This window comes from Zosterops lateralis, assembly GCF_965231275.1.
Source record: "Zosterops lateralis genome assembly, chromosome: 2".
Classification (NCBI taxonomy): Eukaryota; Metazoa; Chordata; class Aves; order Passeriformes; family Zosteropidae; genus Zosterops; species Zosterops lateralis.
The window spans coordinates 14145716-14164662 of NC_139763.1; the positions used below are offsets into that span (position 1 = coordinate 14145716).

General features: G+C 42.9%; 2 protein-coding genes across 6 annotated transcripts in view; one reads left to right on the forward strand and one right to left on the reverse strand.

Moving 5' to 3' along the window:
• Window positions 1-3: 3 nt before the first annotated feature.
• Window positions 4-13901, reverse strand: EIF2S3 (eukaryotic translation initiation factor 2 subunit gamma). Its single transcript, XM_083855845.1, has 12 exons — window positions 13780-13901; window positions 11532-11595; window positions 10936-11063; window positions 10694-10815; window positions 9231-9325; window positions 7873-8031; window positions 6439-6573; window positions 5442-5536; window positions 4399-4543; window positions 3817-3986; window positions 2689-2861; window positions 4-443 (listed from the first exon to the last, which is right to left on the reverse strand). Exons 1-12 carry the CDS (start codon window positions 13846-13848, stop codon window positions 380-382), a joined length of 1419 nt encoding a protein of 472 aa, XP_083711971.1. The 5' UTR covers window positions 13849-13901; the 3' UTR covers window positions 4-379.
• A 367-nt stretch (window positions 13902-14268) lies between these two features.
• The window catches only part of KLHL15 (kelch like family member 15), a 28360-nt gene continuing 23681 nt past the window's right edge, over window positions 14269-18947 (forward strand). The window contains exons 1-4 of one of the 5 annotated variants that reach the window (XM_083884650.1): window positions 14269-14366; window positions 14604-14687; window positions 16674-16768; window positions 18657-18767. The gene's annotated coding sequence lies outside the window, so the exon portion shown is untranslated. Of the gene's footprint in view, window positions 14367-14398; window positions 14506-14603; window positions 14688-16673; window positions 16769-18393; window positions 18453-18656; window positions 18768-18947 lie in introns of those variants that run through there. The other 4 variants (XM_083884648.1, XM_083884649.1, XM_083884651.1 and 1 more) reach the window with 4 other exon arrangements.

Sequence of the window (18947 nt, forward strand, 5' to 3'; positions counted from 1 at the left end):
GAATTAATGAAAATAAGCAATATTTTATTTCAAGACCAGATTTATGGTTTGTGTGTTACACTGGGGCTGGTTTCACTGATATTAAACAGATATGTCTGAAACACAAAGTAACATAAATTAGACATGCCATGAGACATGTACAATTAATTTCTACTAAAACGTGGATAATGCCACCCACTTCTATGCCAATTCTTTAACACTTTTAATGGTGATAGTGACTAGTATTTTAGTAAGAGGGTAAAATTCAATAAAACGCATGAGGACAGCCATACAACTCAAAGATACTGTTTGCACAGCTTCCAATTCCACTGTGAAAATACACCCCTTCCAAAATAGAAATAGGCACTTCATCTTTAAAAATGAAGCACTCTTTTGTTCTTCAGTCATCATCAACAGTTGGCTTGATTGTCACTCCTCTTCTGATCTGACCCCAACCAATTAAACTGCAAAAAAAAAAAAAAAAAAAAAAAAAAAAAAAAAAAAAAAAGGTTTATATTACTTTTAATAGTAGTCAGAAATATCAACATTCTTCTGTCCTTCTTATGCCTTCAGTTCTCACATTTTGAATTTTCTACACTTGTCTCCCACCCAAAACACTACAAGAACTAAACCTGCTTAGTGGAAACACAGAACAGAAAAGGGCAAAGGACAGAGGACATTTGTAACCAGCTAAGGGTGTACTCCTGAACAGAAGCTGAAAATCTGAAAATATTGTAACTTATGTTTTACTGTTGGCTGGGAAATCTATTCACAGCTTGATCTCTTCCACCTGTGTCTGAAGTGTTGCATTACTTTCAAAGAGAAATGAAAGTTCAGTAAGATTACAAACAGCTGTAACTCTCAATGAACAGGTAGCCTGTGATGCTAACTCAGCTCTTGGGTAAGTGCTGTTATTTATATTCAGGAAAATGAAGGCCTTTTATATATAGGCCACTATTGCCTCAGAAAAATATGCTTGTAACAAGAAATTCAGAATACATCAATTTCCACAGTCAGCAGGTATTTCATATTATTAGTAAGACTGTGTTCAAAACCTTTCCAGTTTCTGGTGAGAAACCACACGTGCATCTCAATTTACCTTGGTAAGCAGTAGAGCCTGTCTTGGGACACCAGAAAAGGAACTGAAGTTTATCCGTGCAGCACTTCCCACTTTTTAGTACCCTACTCACAGGTCATAACTTGACCATCTTTAAATTTGCTGATCCTTAGAATCACTGGTGTACCCCATTTGCTGTTTTACCTCTCTCTATGCCTCTGTGTATTTCCTTTTTATTCTATACTTCTTTGTATTCTTGCTTTATGAACTTTCTTCTGTATTTTCAGTACTCTATTGTCTCAGGCTGCAAGTTCCTTTTCACAGTACCAACTGTATATTATCTTTACTCCAATTAGATTTTATTATGCTGGTTTTCCCAGTTTGCCTTCTTTCCCTTTTCTCAACTTTCAGTTTCCGTACATTGTCTTTATCTTTTTAATGCTGCATAGGAATCAACTTTTCAATAACTATCTTTACAGCAGGCTGCCACTATTTGCACACCTCATAATCCAGAGAGAGGTGGGTTTTTGGGCAATATTAGGTCAAGTTTTTTAACTGGGAAGGAATCTACAGAAGCAACAGAAGACACATTACAATTTGCCCAGGCTATCAGTCTACAGCTTAAAAAAAACCCAAAAAAACAACCCACCATAATTTCTAATATAGTTTCTCCTCTTCCTTCTGCTTTACCTAATTTGGGTCCTGCTTTTTTTTTTCCTCTTGTTCAAGACATGTTATCTTTTGGCTTGGTTGTTTTTTTTTTGTTTTTTTTTTTTTTTTTCCCCAAAGAATAACCTCTTCCCTAATTTGTCATCTCGCTCTGAGACAGCAAGCACTAAATTCCTGTCCACATTTCCTTGTCATCTGAAAAAGAAACATGCATCCATGGATATTTAAAGCTTGGTTCCTTTCCATACAGTACAGAATCCTTGTACAAATGGCTGCACTCTCATACTAAGGGCTGTGCAGAGCAAACAAATCTAAATACTCTTATGTTCTTATCAATCCAGTCTTATGAAACACGTGACAGCTACAGTATGTGTAATCACCTAAAGAGAGTCTGGCACTGTGATAAAAGGAATGACCACCCAATTCTGTTCATTATTTTCAGCCTCCAGATGCTTCTGTGCAGTCAGACATTTTGTATTTGTAATCTGAACGGGTCAATCCAGTTGATACTTTATTCATTCCTCTGTGCTCATAGTACATTAAATACTCAAACATTCCTCCCCTATTCCCCTGCTGTTACTTCCAGGTTGCACTAGAAATCACATGTAGCTCCACAGGTACAAAAACACTGAGGTGTGCATAAGATGGCTATTTTACTTAACATTATGAGAATTTCCCAACCCCTCTGCCAAGATTCCCTACTGAGCTCAATTTACAGCTTGGCAGTTTGGGCAACAAACACAAACCTCAAGTGGTTCCTTGTCTGTTAACTAAGAGGCACTCTCCTGATCATAGTGTTTGTTTAAAAAAGGGATAGCAATGAAATGAAGCATTCCACAACTACGGTGCCAATGTGTCAGGAGAATCCAGAAGAATTTTTGAAGCAGACATACACTTACCTATTCTAGTAAAAAATCCAATCCATGTATTTTTTTGTTAACAATGTAGCAACCAGGTATTCCACCAACTTTGCACCAACTTACCGCCAATGTTTCTCAACTCTTCGACTCAGAGCAATTTTTTCTCCCACTTCTGTGCATACAGGGTTAGTTAGCACAATCTTCCCCAAATCAGCCTTGACAGCACTGACTCTCCCTCCAGTAGACAAGGATCCTATATTTACCATTAGAACTTCATTCTTCGATAATTTTTGCACCTGAAGACAGACATACAGAACTCTGAAACATAAGCTTTAGTACTAAAAAAACAAATAGCACAGACAGTACTAAGTATCTTCTGTTACCTTCTGGCCACAAAAAAAAAGATACAGCTGAGAAATACTAACAATACACACACACAAACTGTGGGCAGCAGTGTCAGCAGATAAAAGTTTTATCTGCAGAAGAACAAATACATAAAGATGTTGTACATGTAGGTCTGAGGTTCTTGGTATGATGTACTTTCTTGGGATTTATCTACATTTTCTATAAACTATACTGATGATTTCATATAATGTATTAAAACTGCAAACAGAGATATTGTTACAAACTGTGGTGTTATATAGATTATTTACAAGGATGGTGTATTCTCATTTCCATTATGCCTACGTTAAAAAATATGAAAAAAATTAATTTCACAGGATAAGAGAGCACTGAAATACTTTACTCACTGTTGCATGAAGCAGTTTATAGATTTAAATGCTAACAGGGGAATTATGATCTTTTAGTTGATTTGTGTAAAACAGATCAAGTTATACAAGTTTGTACTGGGCCTCAAGTTCAGGTTTTTTTTCAACCAGAGTATTTCAAAAATACTTAAAACTTTAAAAAATTCTTCAATGAAAAAAAACTACAAAAAACATGTCAGTAGGAGGTAGATCAGTACCACTGTAAAACTAATTATTGCACAAATTAATAGGATGATGGCAAAATACCTATGAGCATGTTTAGAAAAATACCTAACATGACACATAGTTTATGCTACTTTAAACCACTGATATGAATTTCTACTCCTCTGAAAGCCATTCTACAGTATTAAACAAGCAGATAAGTTTTGTGACATGCTTATATCAACACTGAGACAAAATTTCTACATATGATCAAAGAAATTATTCATTAATGAAAATTAGCACAGAAAGTGAAATGAGGAAAAGCAAAAGAAGGGGCAGGGACCTTTGCAGCTTTCTTGTCTCCTTCAGTGCGCACACCCAAGAGGCGTCTCAGCAAGAAGTAGGAGATTTCCAGCTCTGTAAATATTTCTGGCAGTGCCCCAACTGCACCAAGGACTTGGCCCACCATGCGGTCAGCCCGGCACAGAGTGGGATCGATCTTGGTGCCAACACCTGCAACACAACGAGGGAAGTCAGAAGGAGTAACTGAAAGGGAGATGCCATTTTTATGTGCTAAAATATTTGAAGATGATCTAAAAACACAGAGGATGTATGGGAATTCCCTATTACCTGGACAGCACTTTCAGAATGTCAGCAAGACTGTGAGCTCTGTCTAAACAGATGAAGAAATATTCTGCTATTAAAACTGGTACAATTAACAGTGCAAGCTGATCTGCATTGGCCAGTCACATTCAGGAAAATTATTTAATTCTTAAATATCCATTTTTCACTACCAACCCTGTCTCTCTCTACATATATGAATTATCTAAAATTGTTCATGGTATTTTTGTTAATTACACTGACATTCATTGTTGAATGAAACCAGCATGAAGAAATTAACCTTTTCATGAGAGAATATTCTTACCTATCAGGCCTCCTGGAGCAGCATACTGTAGATCATTGTGTTCAGCAAAGAGTGACACAATTTTGGAAAAGATTGGCTTGCACATGAGTTTGCCTTCACTGTCCTTGGACACAATACCAGGCCGCACCTCAATTTCCTGGCCCACCTAATGACAGAAGTGAAAAAATGTTTAACTGGTTATTTCACAGGAACACAAAGCTGACAAGTCATAGGTAAGACTGACATATCCCAAGATCTCCTTTTATGTAAGTCCTTGGTTCTGGGCTACTGTGGAACTTGTAGGATTTCTGCTGCACCATTTGCTGCAAATTGAACAATACTCACAGCAAAGGTAACAACCAACTTCCTTTTCAATACAATTTGTACAACTGCTTTAGCAAAGGATCCTTATCAGCAATAATTCCAACAATTAAATTTCATTTTAATTTTTAAACACCGTATTTAGAAATATTTCAGCACTGAGAAAAATTGAGTTAATTCAATCAGTTGTAATTGATTGACATCAATACACTGCAAACCAGAGAAAGTACAAACTGTATCAATGATCAAAGACATAGTTTGCTCTCCAGCCTAGCAAAGCAATTGTTTAAAATTCTGTCTATTGCTGGCAAGCAAGAAAAATAAAAAAATCAAAACATACAGAACACTTAAATGGGGAAGTGGGACCTGTGAGAACTCATATACACTTGTTCCAAGGTGCTTTTGAAGGTTTTTTGCTCTCCTCTTCCCCACAGTAATTCAGCAATTGGAAGTGGTAGGACAAGAACAAAAATATCCATCCATTTTTGTGAGGGATTAAATCTGTTATCATTACTAGCAAAAGTTAAGACTACAATAATATATTTAAAAATTTAAAACCAGTGCTCCTCATTCAGGTATTTTAAAACTGTAAAGTGAAAATGAAGAACAGACAGAAAGGATAAATGCCATGTGACTGTATTCAAATTTTAATAAATCGATTATTATAGATACATTTTATAGCAAGCATGGAAAAACTCTAATCGTTGTCATTACAATTTCAGTCAAGAAAGAGAAAGGGTTACCTTTAAAACACCCTTTAGAATACTGCCACCAGCAACACCTCCCTTAAGGTCATCAACTTCACAGCCAGGCTTGTTGACATCAAAAGATCTAATTACTGAAAAGAAGAAATCATAACCAGGTTTATATTTACTATCAGATTTTTTAACAATGTCTTTTTTTTAGCAACTTTGCTTCTCTGTTCTTATGAAAGGATACATATATTTATAAATATTACAAAAACAGAACAGTCAATATTTTATTCCAAATGTTTAGGCAGTTCATTTTATTCTCAAAACCATTTAAACTGCTCATATACATAAATGTTTCGTAAGATTTCTCCTGCATAGCAAAAAGTAAACTTAAAACATCTGAAAAAGTAAGCAGTGACCAACCATTTTACAAAACCCCTTCAATATTCACAATATTAACTGTGAATACCAGAACTTTGTTTTAATGTACTCATAGTTGAACACTGTAACCTTGATGTAATGTGGTCAATTTTTATGCATTTATGCAATGTAGGACTCCCTTGGATTCTTTGAAAAAAGAGGCAAGCAAATGAATTCCTGGTAGGAACTGCATTTCAGAGTATGCTGGACAAGAACTGAAACTTTGATAATTATAACCAGGAGACTAACACAAAAGATTTAACTAAGCTACCCAAAGTATTTTCATGGAAATAACTTAATTATCAAATTAATCAGTTTGCCAATATTTTGTTAAATCAAAACTAAATGCATAGCAACTACAGGGATGTTTTTAAGATCCAGATGAATTTGTCACTTTTATTGCATTTTAGAGCTGTCATATGCACAGAATACACACAAAAAATCAACAGCAATTAACAGTGAACAGACAATACAGCTCTCAGACGACATGCAAGTTTTAAAATAAGAGCATCCTAAATACTCCTTTTAAACCCACCTCTGTTTAGGGCACTCAGCATGTGCTATTCTAAGTGTAGACACGTTCAGATCATGTTTGGGCACAGGCACCCAGGCCTGAGCATTCACCTACCAATGAGCCTTGGCTCAGACGTGAAGTCTCGCAAAGGGACCGGGATTTTCTTCACTATGTACTCGCAAACCACCTCAATGTTGTACTTCAGCTGTGCTGAGATTGGAATTATTGGAGCTCCTTCTGCAACTGTACCTAAAACAAACCCAAGTTCAACACTGAGCCTCAGTATGACCAAGTGTTCTGTCCTTGTTAAAAATACGAATAATTTTGTGGCATGTTCTATGTGCATTTCCCAAAGCAACATCAGAGCATCTATCCTTCCCTTCAACATTTTATCCCACACCTACTTTTTGAGGCATTCTGAAAGTGTGCAAGATAATCTTCCACTCTAAGGGAGAATTCACTTCCTACATTGTGATCAGAAATATTTTTAAGACTTTTTAAGAGAGATTAGTATCTCAGTATTGGATACAGCAGTGTTAATTTTACAGTCAGATTTCATTACAACAAAATTTCCTGTTAATTGAATGATTTATACTTTTCAAACTTTGCAATACAAATACTTATTTTACAAAAATCCTAATTTTACAGAAGAATGCATTTAATAATCCAGGTTTGTTAGACACCATTAGTTTTAATTAGGTCTATATTTCTTGTGATAACTCCAGTTTTCAATCTCCAAATGTACACATCAAGCCACTCTGACAGAGTTTTGAACAGCTTCTGCAAGGCAACAATTAAAAAAAAACAAAAACAAAACAAAACAAAACAAAACAAAACAAAACAAAAAAACAAAAAAACAAAAAACAAAAAACAAAACAAAAAAAAAAAAAACCAACAACAACAAAAACAAAACAAAAAAAAAAAAAACCCAGAAGAAGAAGAAAAGAAAAAAAGACCCATTGGCAACTTCTGATGGTGACAATCCAGCTCTGCAGCTTGTCACATACCCCACCTACTGCAGATAAACTGGGAAAACAGTGGAAGCTCCTGGGAAAGATAAAATTCAAAGCACTATAAAGGTGAGCAGACCTTTACAGAGAAGGATAACACTGCCCAAACTGGATTTACACAGACAGATGAAAGAGCAATCTTTTGTCATCAGATTAAAAAAAAAAGTGTATTTAAACCTACAAGTTGTCCCTAAAAAGTACAGCTTCCTTCTCTCCTGCACTGCAGTCAAATCACAGTGAAATCTCTACCAAAGAAGCACTCCAGGAAGAAATCACAAACCCACTGAAAGCTACTACATAAGAGCCATTGATGTTAGTTTTACATCTAGAGCTCTGACCCAGAGCCATAACACTATTGTATGCATGCAGGCTGAAACAGGCAAGAAGCACAACTCCCAGGGTCCAATTCACATTAACAGACCATGTACATCCGCATTGTTTAAGAAAAGCTTTTCTGTGAACACACAGAAAACCACTATGTCCATGTCTCAATACCGAATTTCCACCACTAACTGGATTTCTGCTCTTGAAAACTTACCTTGTACAAATGCAAGAATCTGTTCATACTGTTCTTTAGCCTGGCTCTCTTTCACCAAGTCAATCTTATTCTGTAGAATCAAAATGTGCTTCAGTTTCATGATTTCTATAGCAGCCAGATGTTCTGAGGTCTGAGGTTGAGGGCATGACTCATTACCAGCTGAAATAAGAGAAGTGACTGGAATATAGAAACTATAAAGATAGACAAAATTCCTACAGTTAGGATATCTACTTCCATCTACTATCACTACGTTAAAAAAAAAAAAATGGACAGCTGTCTCTCAGTAATCTACACATGAAGCAACCAAGCACCTATTCTCCCCTAGAGGTGCTGGCTGCAGCCTGCACACAATGCAGGACAGAGAAGAGGCTGCCAGAGAGGTTCCCCCTTCTACCTGCTCCCACTAGGAACACCCACCTACAATACCCAAAGACACCAACACCTAACTTGGTTTACTCCAGCCTTTAGCTCTTCAGATATCTCAGTGTTGACTGTAGCATAATAGACAAATTACCTTTCAAGAAATATCTTAACATTTTCTTATCAGTAAAGTCATAAAAACACCAAGATCACCAAACTCTGTTATAATTCGATCAAGTATGTGAGTAGAGCTGCTATCAGCATGGTTTAGACTTCAGCTAAGAAGCCAAAGTTGGCTGATGTGCCATTACAGTGGTTAATCTTCCCTGAAGTTTGGTCTATCACACTTTCTAGAGATAAACAGACAGAAGAAATGATAGCTCATCATCTATCTCAGACTTTAAATTACAATATCTGAAGCTGTTTTTTCCTTTTATTGACATAGCCTATCAAGGCAAGATAACTGCTGTGTATCACTACAGAACACCAGAATATTCTACAGACATAGAAAAATCAGTTTTACTCACTTTCTGTTGCTTGGAAATCAGAACAAAAGTTGTCTGGATTAAATTAAATCTCCTGTACTTAAATTTGGCCTATATTTATCTGGGTTTACTGTTTGTACTGTTTGTGAACTCTGGTGTATGCCAAAGACTACATGCATATTTAAAGGAAACTGAACCTTCAGAGAAATGCAGCTAATCTCTTCCCATAAAGTGATAAAAATTTTATAGTACTGTTTTACTACAAGGTTTTATATTACCTATCTTCTATCAATGGGGCCACTACCAGACTAGTGAGTATGGATAGCTGTGTTTAAAACAAGCCAGCTTGTTAGAGTACACTGCCAATTTAGCAGCACTTTATTTTCTTTAACACATCTCAAAAGCATTCACTTGTTTAAATTGCTCACCACATCCCAGGAGATTTTAAAGCCCATATACAGTTGCTTCATGCTACTAGAGAATGGAGCTCTGCTTTTGGGTAGCAATTGTTACCTATCAACAGTAAAGCTGCATCCATTACTGCTGCACCGTTCAACATGGTAGCCATCAAAATGTCGTGGCCAGGACAATCCACAAAAGAGACATGCCTGTGGTAGGAGAGGGTGAAAGAGAAACCCAAAAGCCCATTATCAACAACTCCTCTGACTGATTTGTATCAGTGATAAGGCAGAGACAGAAGTTAAAAGTATCCTTAAAATAGTATTTTCAAGAAAGTTCTAAAAGAACACAAACACTACTCAACAGCTACTGAATACTTTCTCTGAGTTTGAAGACTTAATACCACATACCCACATTATGCACCTCTTTAATATTTCACCAATTTACTTGTAAATTAGAGTTAAATGCACCAGGATAAAAGCCCAGACTCAACCCAACCCACCACCACCAACCCAAACCCCAACACACCACATAGGATTTCTATTCTCTCTTTTAAAAGGCATCTCCCATTCTTCAATTTTAGGAAATTATGTATCTTTATTCCATGGTTATATCTGCACTTATTTGTTTACAGACAAATTTGTCCACAGACGTGATTTTTTGTCTACAGACTAAATTTGTCTACAGACATGGTGTTATATTTCTAATCTTATGATTTTATTGTGCAGACCAAGACAGCTGATTCACTGTATTCTTTCCTGAACCTACCCAGTGAAGAATCCTTGTTCTTAGTGGAGGCCACCAAAAAGCAAGGGACTAATTTGGTGCTGCGCTGATGATGTTAGAAATCTACTACAAACAAATAACCAGCAGGATAAAGAATGTAAAGCTTTTAACCATCTGTTTCACAATGGCTGCCTGCCTGTCATACTCCAACAGAAGTTCTTAGTACAAGTGCTCTGCTGGGAATTTGAGAAATGGAAAGACACATGGTTACAGCCCCACCTGTATTTTATTATAATCACAAAATAGGAATCTTGTACAACAGTCTTCATGACTACTCTCATTTGAGCAATCATTATGCAGAACCATGTAGCTACTGCATGAAGACTGTGCTGTGCTTTATCAGAAATCAAGTAAAGAACATTTGTCCTTCACTGAGAGACTTGATCTCACACTAAGCATCAGGCTTTCAGATATTTATTTAAAAATATTTGAAAACTCTGCCCTTAGGAAGAAAGTTTAACAAAGATCACCCTTACAAAAGGGATTTTAAACGTGTTTGTGAGGTCCACATTAGTTCTCAAGTTGTCTGGTTTAAAATGTACTTATTGTTAATAGCAGAATGTACTGATGTACTTATTATTAATAGCAGAAATATTTCACTTTAGCAGCATATTTCACTTCAAAGTCCTGTAAGTAGCAGACACAGATGTGCTGTACCACAGTGCCTCAGCTCAGGGGTGCCCCATCTAAGAACGTGTAGTTCTGGCAGACTACATTCAGCTCACAGCCCAATCCTGTTTTCCTACAAAGGGAAGTGAATGCAATTTATTCCAGTCATTTAAAGCAGTTACCTGACTAGTTTAAAGTTCCCTTTGGTGCCAGGAATATCTGTAGGGAACTCATCTGGGGTGCTGCTTCCACAGGATCGGTAACACTCCGGTCGAGAGCAGCTTGGGTCATCCAGCTTGTAAATCTGTGGGTTTTTAAAATTGAAAAAAGGTTTAATTCTTGAAGGGTTAGTGATCTGTAAGCTTACATTCACCCTGAAACATATTAGCAGCATAGCTGCTGCATTTACCAGTCAATGACTCACCTTTGCATTAGCATAACCCAGCTTGATTGTGATATTTCTTTCCAGTTCATTTTTAAACCTGACAGTATGAACTCCAGATATAGCTTTGACTACTGTTGACTTTCCATGGGCTACATGACCAATTGTACCTGTGTTTTAAAGGAAACGTTTGTCAACAAACCACAGTTTAATTTTGTGCAATGTTCCACTACAATCAAAACACAATTACCCAAATTCTCCACAGACAGTAAGTCCATATGGACTTATATATGTAACTACCTAAGGAATTTGTAATAATTTTTGTTTAAACCAACAAGACCAGAAATTGTGCTCCAAATGGACAGATCTTTGCATTTTAATGAAACTCATTTCAATGCTTTCTTTCAAGGTAAAACAAATTTTGCTTTAGCAGCTATTCCCCACGCCATTCAGATGTGTTCCCGAAGTAAAATAAGTGTTTTTCAAATAAAAAGGCCTTGACAAGTCCCTAAAACTACCACATAACTATTTCTGTGCAAATTTCTTGGAAGTTACCACACAGGCACCTTCTGCTACTGCACAAGTGCCAAAAAGAGCCACCTTAATGCACCCCTCCTTTTTCTAAGTTTTTTTTTTACCTATATTAATTGTTGCTTGTCTGCTGATGACTTCTGGTGAGAGAGGCGTCAACTTGGTAACATCCTGTATAAGGGAGATTTTAGAATTTATTCTTCTTGTATTATAAATATTTAGAAAGTTAAAAATATAGAAACTTCGAAATTAACTGATAGTTCTGTTCAGCAAAATCCAGTTAGATTATGTGCATTCCAGTCTTCTAAGTGTGTGAAACATGACCAAAAGTGAACCAAGTCCTGCTTGTGAATCAGTCCAGGCTACAATTCAAAACCTTGGCTGTAAATCAGTCCTGGCTGCAAAGTGCTAAAGATGGGAGTAAACAAAACAAGAAACCTCAAAAGAAGCTTCTAACAAAACACCTCAAGTCCTTACCTAGCCCTGAACCTAAATCACACACAACAGGTAACAGTCATTTTCAACAGTCTACATGATGAATGCACTAATATTCTAAAAAACAAAGCTTTGTCAATAAACAGATGTTTAATTGGTGTAAGGTTCCATTACAGCCAACACGTAATTACAACCAATACTTCTGAGTCAGTGGGTAGAGGTTTCATTAGCACCACGGATTTTTATCCTTTTTAATGGCTTTTTTTTTTTCCTCAGATACTCTTATTAGTGCTTTAGGTACCAGATAAAAATTCTGCTGTTCTAAATAGTCTGTTGTGTGAACTTATTGGTAGCCAGTGGCAAAACAAAACCTCACAAACACACTCTATATAGATAAAGAAACAATTCTGAAAGCGTTGTAGAGGTTTCTTTAAAGCTGTTTGTCCTAATAATAGACAAGTGTTGAAATCCACTGAAATGTTCCTCTGTAAAGCTAATATCCATCCTGCACTGAATCCACATGGATGAGCCACTCAGTTCAAGCAAAGATTCCTGATGCCAGAAGAGTCCTCACTGCGGGACAAAATGATCAATCACATCTGTGTGAAAACGTAAGCTCACTCGTTCTGTTCTCAAGTATGACATGAACAAAATGTTCATCTTCAATATAGAGCAAGTTTTGAACACCTAAGACACACAATTAAATTTATATTTCTCGTACATCGAACTTAAAATGCCTTCCCAGCGATGGGAACGTGACCTGCAGATGGCACCATGCGGCCGGGCGACCAGAATTTCAGCGTGATGCAATTCCTGCCACCAAGGGAATTCTTCCTGGGGCACACAATCGTGCACACATGGAGTTTTCTCCTCAAGACTGGTGTAAGGCTATTGCTCAGCAAGAAGCTCCACTCAGCTGTAAGCACTCAAGGACCGGCAAAACAGGCCTTAAAGATAATTCCTGTTCACGTTCCAGCTAGTCTGTATCTGTGCCTTTTCCAACTAGGAAATGCCATGGTCAACAATGGCAGGAAGTAAAAAAACTATCTGTAATAACTGACACTATTCATAACACAAGGGGATTCCCGTGCTCAAGCCCGAGAGACCTCGAACATTATTAAAGACAAATCAGCTCTTCCAGTTTAAACACCGGGGACACAGCAACAGGATTTTTGACTCTGTACATTGTAACACACTTGAATTTGAAATTTACATTACATACACACTTAGACTAGCATATAGATGTGGTGAGGCAGCCCAGGAGAGATATTTAATAGGCAAAGGCTGCCACAGCAGGAGATCACTGCAAGTGGTTGCAGTGGTAGTTGCAGTGGTGGTAGAACTGGTACTTCATGGTAGTTGTTAATAGCCCAGAAAATTTTCTTGTCAAACCAACCAGGACAGGGCTGGTAGCCAAGCCCTCGAGCTTGCTGGAGAAACATAGCTTAAATTTATGGTTCTGCTTCGGAAAGGGAAGAGACTTTAATACCACAGAACAGGGCAAACCTTACACGAGGAAAACTGCACCCACCAGCGAGTGATAAAAGCTTCAGCCGCGCCCGCTAAAGGGGACACGGGCCCGCAGAGCCTCGCACCCATCGGGAGGCCAAGCGCCTCGCCCGGGCCCCACACCCACCGCCAGGGCCGGCAGGACCTGCTCCCTGCGCCGCCGCTCTGCCCTGGGCCCGCGTCCCGCTGCCCCCAGCGAGCTGCCCTGGGCTCCCCGAGGCGCCGCCACCCCCCGCGCCCCTCGGACCGCATCGGCCGCGGTGGGGCCCAGCAGAAGGCTCGGAGCTCCTCGGACTGCACCCCGCACCCATCCGCCCGCAGCAGCCCGCCCGACCCCTCCGCTCCCGGGGTGCCCCCGCCGAGCCCCCGGAGCCCGATCTCGCTCCTGAGCGCCCCGCGGGCGGCGCTCACCAAGGTGCCGAGATCCTGCCGGCTGAGGTGCGGCTGCCCCAGAGTCACTCCCGCCTCGTCCCCCGCCATCTTGCCCGAGTAGGAAGTGAGGAGTCCCGCGCGGCCGCCTGACCGCCGGCTCCTCTCGGCCCCGCCGCTGCCGCCCCGCCGCCTCCGGCCCGCAGCGCGGCCCCGGCCGGCCCGGGGGCGGGCACCGAGCTCGGGGAAACACCGCGATCAGCTCCGGGGGGCCGCCGTCGGCCCCGCTGAGGGGCGGCCACGAGTCAGGCGCGCCATAGGGCAGCCCTGTAAAGGACCCTCGGTCGCCCTCACGCCGGGTGATGCAACCGGGGCCTGCGGCGGGGCCGCGCGGCGTGCGCGTGCACGGGGCGGGAGCGCGGGCAGGGCCCGGGGCGGGCACGGCGCGGCCGCGGGAGCGCGCAGCTCGGCCGGCGCCGGGAGCCCGCCGCGACGGGAGCCCCGAGAAGCGCCACAGGGCGGCGGGAGCTCGGCAGGGCCGCGCGGGTGTGGAACAGCGCCCCGGCTGCGGGAGGGACCGGGCCCGGTGACAGACACGGCGGAGGCGGGAGGCCCGCGCCGCGCTCAGGGTTTGTTGTTCGCTGTGCGGATTTATTTGCGGTGCCGAGGGGGTGCGATCGGAAAGGCGCCTGGGGGGAGGACTGAAGCACGGACTCGTGTCCTGTGTCCACTGAAATGAGCACACGGACCGCGGTGTCCGCTTGAGTGGTATAACGTGTCACCGCACACGTGTTACAGCCTGTGCTGGCCAGCGGCACGGGAACATTGCTAATTTCAACCTTTTTTCTTGTTACTGTCTTTTGTAGACTGGGCGCTTATCGTTAGGCAGACCATGTGGATGTGAGAGCTGTCCCAACACACGAACAACCTGAATGTTTTGTGCAAAACAGGTAAAAATCCCACCAAATGCTTTCTGTTTCCAGAGTTGGGTATGACATAAATGCTTTAAAAAATGACTAAAATTCCTAACCCAGTGATGAGAGCCAGTTTAGAAGTTCACCAGAGAGTAAAGGCCAAACTCCCAACCCTTCCTTGTGGGAAATCAAACTGACCTCTTCATGGGAACCGCTTAAAGGCGTGGAGGATGTCGCTGATAGTATTTCCTCCGTGGTCAGGGAAACAGGTTTCAGTGCAGGTAACCAGTTACCTCAAATATGTGTGTGTTGTGCCATAACAGTGGCTTTGTCTGTTGAAAAACACATTTGTTCTCAGACTGTGCCTGGCTTTGCCCGTCAAAAAAAGCAGGTTTGGGGCAGACAGCCACGTGATTGAAATGTGATGATGGGAATCCGTGTGAAACTGGTATGCCTGGTTTAACAATGGTTGTAACCTGCCACTTCCACAAATGCTACTATTTCCATGCTGTCCTAATACCAGAGCTAGCAGTGAGTTCTGCTGGATGTACCCAGAGCAAACACATTGCTAGTGTTCTTGATCTGAAGAAATGAACAGAAACACGTTAGAAACCCTCCAGGATCTATGATGGTGTTGCCAATGACTAAATGTATTGTCTTGCAACCCAATCATGTTGTACATTGGTCTGGAAAATAAATTTTCATATCCAATCTTTTATCAGGCCACATGGTGTTTTCAATCTTGTATTAAATCTCTCACTTCTGGGAAAAACAACTGAGATGCACAAGGTGTAGTGGGAATATGATGCAATACTTAGTTTTAGTTGCCTCGATGTTCATGCATTTATAATCCCTCTTTTATGAAAATGAACTGAAAATACTGGACCTGTAGTTACTTAGCTATTTAAATTGTGCAATAAATGCAGTGCAGTGTAAAATTATGGAAATAGTTTTTGTCACATTTGAAACAGCCTTTAAAAAGGACTTAATCCTTGCCAAATACCCTGTCAGGAATATAAAAAAAACCCACAGACTGTTGCTTCTATTTTAACAATGAGATTGTATATTTTACATATTCCAAGGTACTCTTTCTATTTTGATTCACTTACTTGAAAATGTTTGTAGTATAAAGAAAATCCAGAAAAGTCTAAAGTCTGCAAATGTCTAATTATTGTAGGATCACAGAATGGTTTAGGTTGGAAGGGACATTAAAGATCATTGAGTTCAGATCTTCTGCCATGAGCAGAAACACCTTTCAGTATCCCGGGTTGCTCAGAGCCCCATCCAGCCTGGCCTTGAACACTTCTAGGGATGGAACATCACAGCTTTTCTGAGCAACCTGTGCCAATGCCTTACCACCCTCAGACTAAAGAATTTCTTCCTAGCACCTTCAGTTTAAAGCCATTCCCCCTTATCTGTTACTGCATGCCCTTGTGAAAAGTCCATTTTCTAGCCTTCTTTTTGGCCCCCTTTAAGCACTGAAAGCTTCTATAAGGTTTTGTCAGTTCCTTCTCTTCCCCAGGCTGAACAACCCCACCTAAAATAGGTAAGAACATTTCTAGGAGTTGACACTGTCATATGCCAATATATGTGTATTGTACATGTATGTATGAATAAATAAAGTTTAAAAACACTAGAATTAAATCCTAACTAGTGTATTAATATAGCTCAAAAAACTATATCTAGAATTTTATTCATTGCAATTGGCTCATTTATGCCAGTGGTAACTACTTAGCCACTGACTTTGTGCAGATGCCTAAATCTGAGGGGTCAACCCAAATCTCAGTTTGAATTAATATTCAGTAAGGTAATTTTGATACCAGTGGTCATTGTCAGAGGCCTAAATTTAATTATTTAATTTTATTTAGGAGACTAGAGCTGTGACATTATTAACATATTTTGATTTTTTGGTAGAAGCAAATTTTTCAATGTGAAGGTGAAGGGGATGGGAGGGGTTTTTTGTGCTTTGAAATGATGAGATGTATTAAATGTCAAAGCTGTTGTGGTTTTGTTTTGCTTTAGGTTTGAGGTCCTTCTATGACAGTGTGTAGGAGTGACCTGAAGATCATCTTGTGCCTCAGCTTGACACGAACTGCAGACAGCAAAATGACAGTCAGGTAAAACATAAAAGTCTTGCTTAGCTTTTTCCACCCTTACTGACCTATGAAGGTCAAAAGTCAGAGGGGTGCAGAAGGATGCATGAAGTCTTGGTTGTATTATTTCTGTGTATGAAAGAGAAATTAGTTTCTGTATATGAAATATGAAATTAGTTTATACTCATTTTTCTTTGTTGAAGCATTAGACATGCTTGCTGCAGCAGGAGAGGTACCTTATGGAAAAGGGAGGGAATGTCTCTCCTTTGAGACACAGGTGGCAGGAACACCTGCTGTCTTGGCAGGGTCGGTCTGTAAAGGCCAGTTTTTTCACCATAAGCTCACAAATAACAGGTTTTAAAACAGGAACTGGGGAGATGGGGCAAATTTACCGCAGGAGTGAATGAGATGGAATAGTAAGGAGTCGGAAAGCCGAGAGAGGTCTGGCCATTGGGATGAAGGAGTGATGAATGGGAGGTTGATTGTAGCAGAGGGAGCAGTAGGTGGGCAGTTTAACAGAGTGGAATAGCATTGGGAAGTCTTTGTGAAGCGCCGCATGGAATAGCTGGTTCATTGTGTGAAGCTGTGAAAGGTGGGAAAGACATTCATCTTGGGGGTGGCAGCTATAGAGAAGGTACACTTGTTTTGTAAATCCAGAATGGGGAGCGGGTGGTAATGAGAGACTGAAAATAGGCTGTGAAGGGGATGGGAACAGCAGTAAACAGGGAGAGGATAGCAGCCTGCGGCCTGCTATTTAAAGCAGTGAGTGACATAGAACGGTAGCAAATGGTTTGGGGGTGGTAGTGGTAAACGAAAGGTACACGTAGGTCAGTTCATCTCTTACAATAAAATTAGAGTTTGCCAGGCAAAGGCAAAATAGCGAAAGCAAAGGGTGATGTTTGTACTAAGGCAGAGCCCTGCTGGCCCCACGCAGGCCCGTGCTCGCTGTGTGCGGTCTGTTCGTGCTCACGGGCTGCCGGCCCGACCCCTGGGGCTCCGCTCACCCGGTGGTTCCCGTGCCGCCTGGCACAGAGCCCGCGGGGAGCAGGATCAGCCCGGGGGAGCGGGACCGGCCCTCGGGGAGCGGGATCGGCCCGCGGGGAGCGGGATCAGCCCGGGGGAGCGGGACCGGCCCTCGGGGAGCGGGATCGGCCCACGGGGAGCGGGATCAGCCCGGGGGAGCGGGATCAGCCCGGGGGAGCGGGACCGTCCCGTGGGGAGCGGGATCGGCCCGTGGGGAGCGGGACCAGCCTGTGGGGAGCGGGATCAGCCCCCAGCACCCGCGCCTGGCCGGTGTCCAGGGAGGAGCGCAGCCGGCACCGGGCACGGGTTGCCGTAGCCCGGGGCGGGATGCGGTGCTACACCGGGCAGCTGCCAGGGGAAACAGGGAGCTGCCGTAGCCTCGGAGAAATTAGTCGCAGCCTGGAGGCAGCGGGGTGGGAGAGAGCAGCGCAACGCCGACCCCCGACAGTGGACGCGTGCCCGCGCGGGCCGGACGCAGACGATGCTCTCGGTGTCGCTGTCTCCGGCCGCGCTGCTCGGGGCGGGCCGGGCTCCGGGCGGGGCCGGCCCGGGGCGGTGCCGGTGCCGGTGCCGCGGCCGCTCCTCGCCCCGGGCCCGCCCGCGGCCGCAGGTGCGGCGGAAGTGACGGGCGGGCGGCGCTGCCGGGGGAACATGGCGCCCGCGGCCGCGCGGGGCAGCGCGGAAGGTAAACAAGCGTGAGGGCGGCGGGACCCCGGGGGCCAGGCCGGGCCGGGCCGGGAGCGCCGGTGCCCGGGCGGCGCGGCGGGGGCGGCTCCCGCCTCTCCCCCGAGCGCGGACGGCGGGGAGGAGGGAGCCCAGGATCCCCCCTTCTTCCTCCGCCTCCTTCTCCTCCTCCCGGCTTCGCCTCAGCCATTGCCCCTCTCCGCAGCCCCCCGGCGCCTCCCTCCGCCGCCCCCGGCTGTATGGTACACGGAGCCAGGGCCCCTCTCCGCCGCTCCAGCGGGAGGAGCCGCGTCCTCAGCGCCGCCGCTGCCGAGAGGTGGGTGAAGGATCCCCCGGGCCCTCCCGCCACACCGAGGGCGGCCCGGGCGCCGTCCCGGCCCTCAGGGACCCTCCTCCCTCGGCGGGCTGGGGGCGGCGGGCCGGGTGCCCCGGGCGGCAGGCGGGGAGCAGGCGGGCCGGAGCGGGGATCGGGCCGGAGCGGGGATCGGGCACGGCC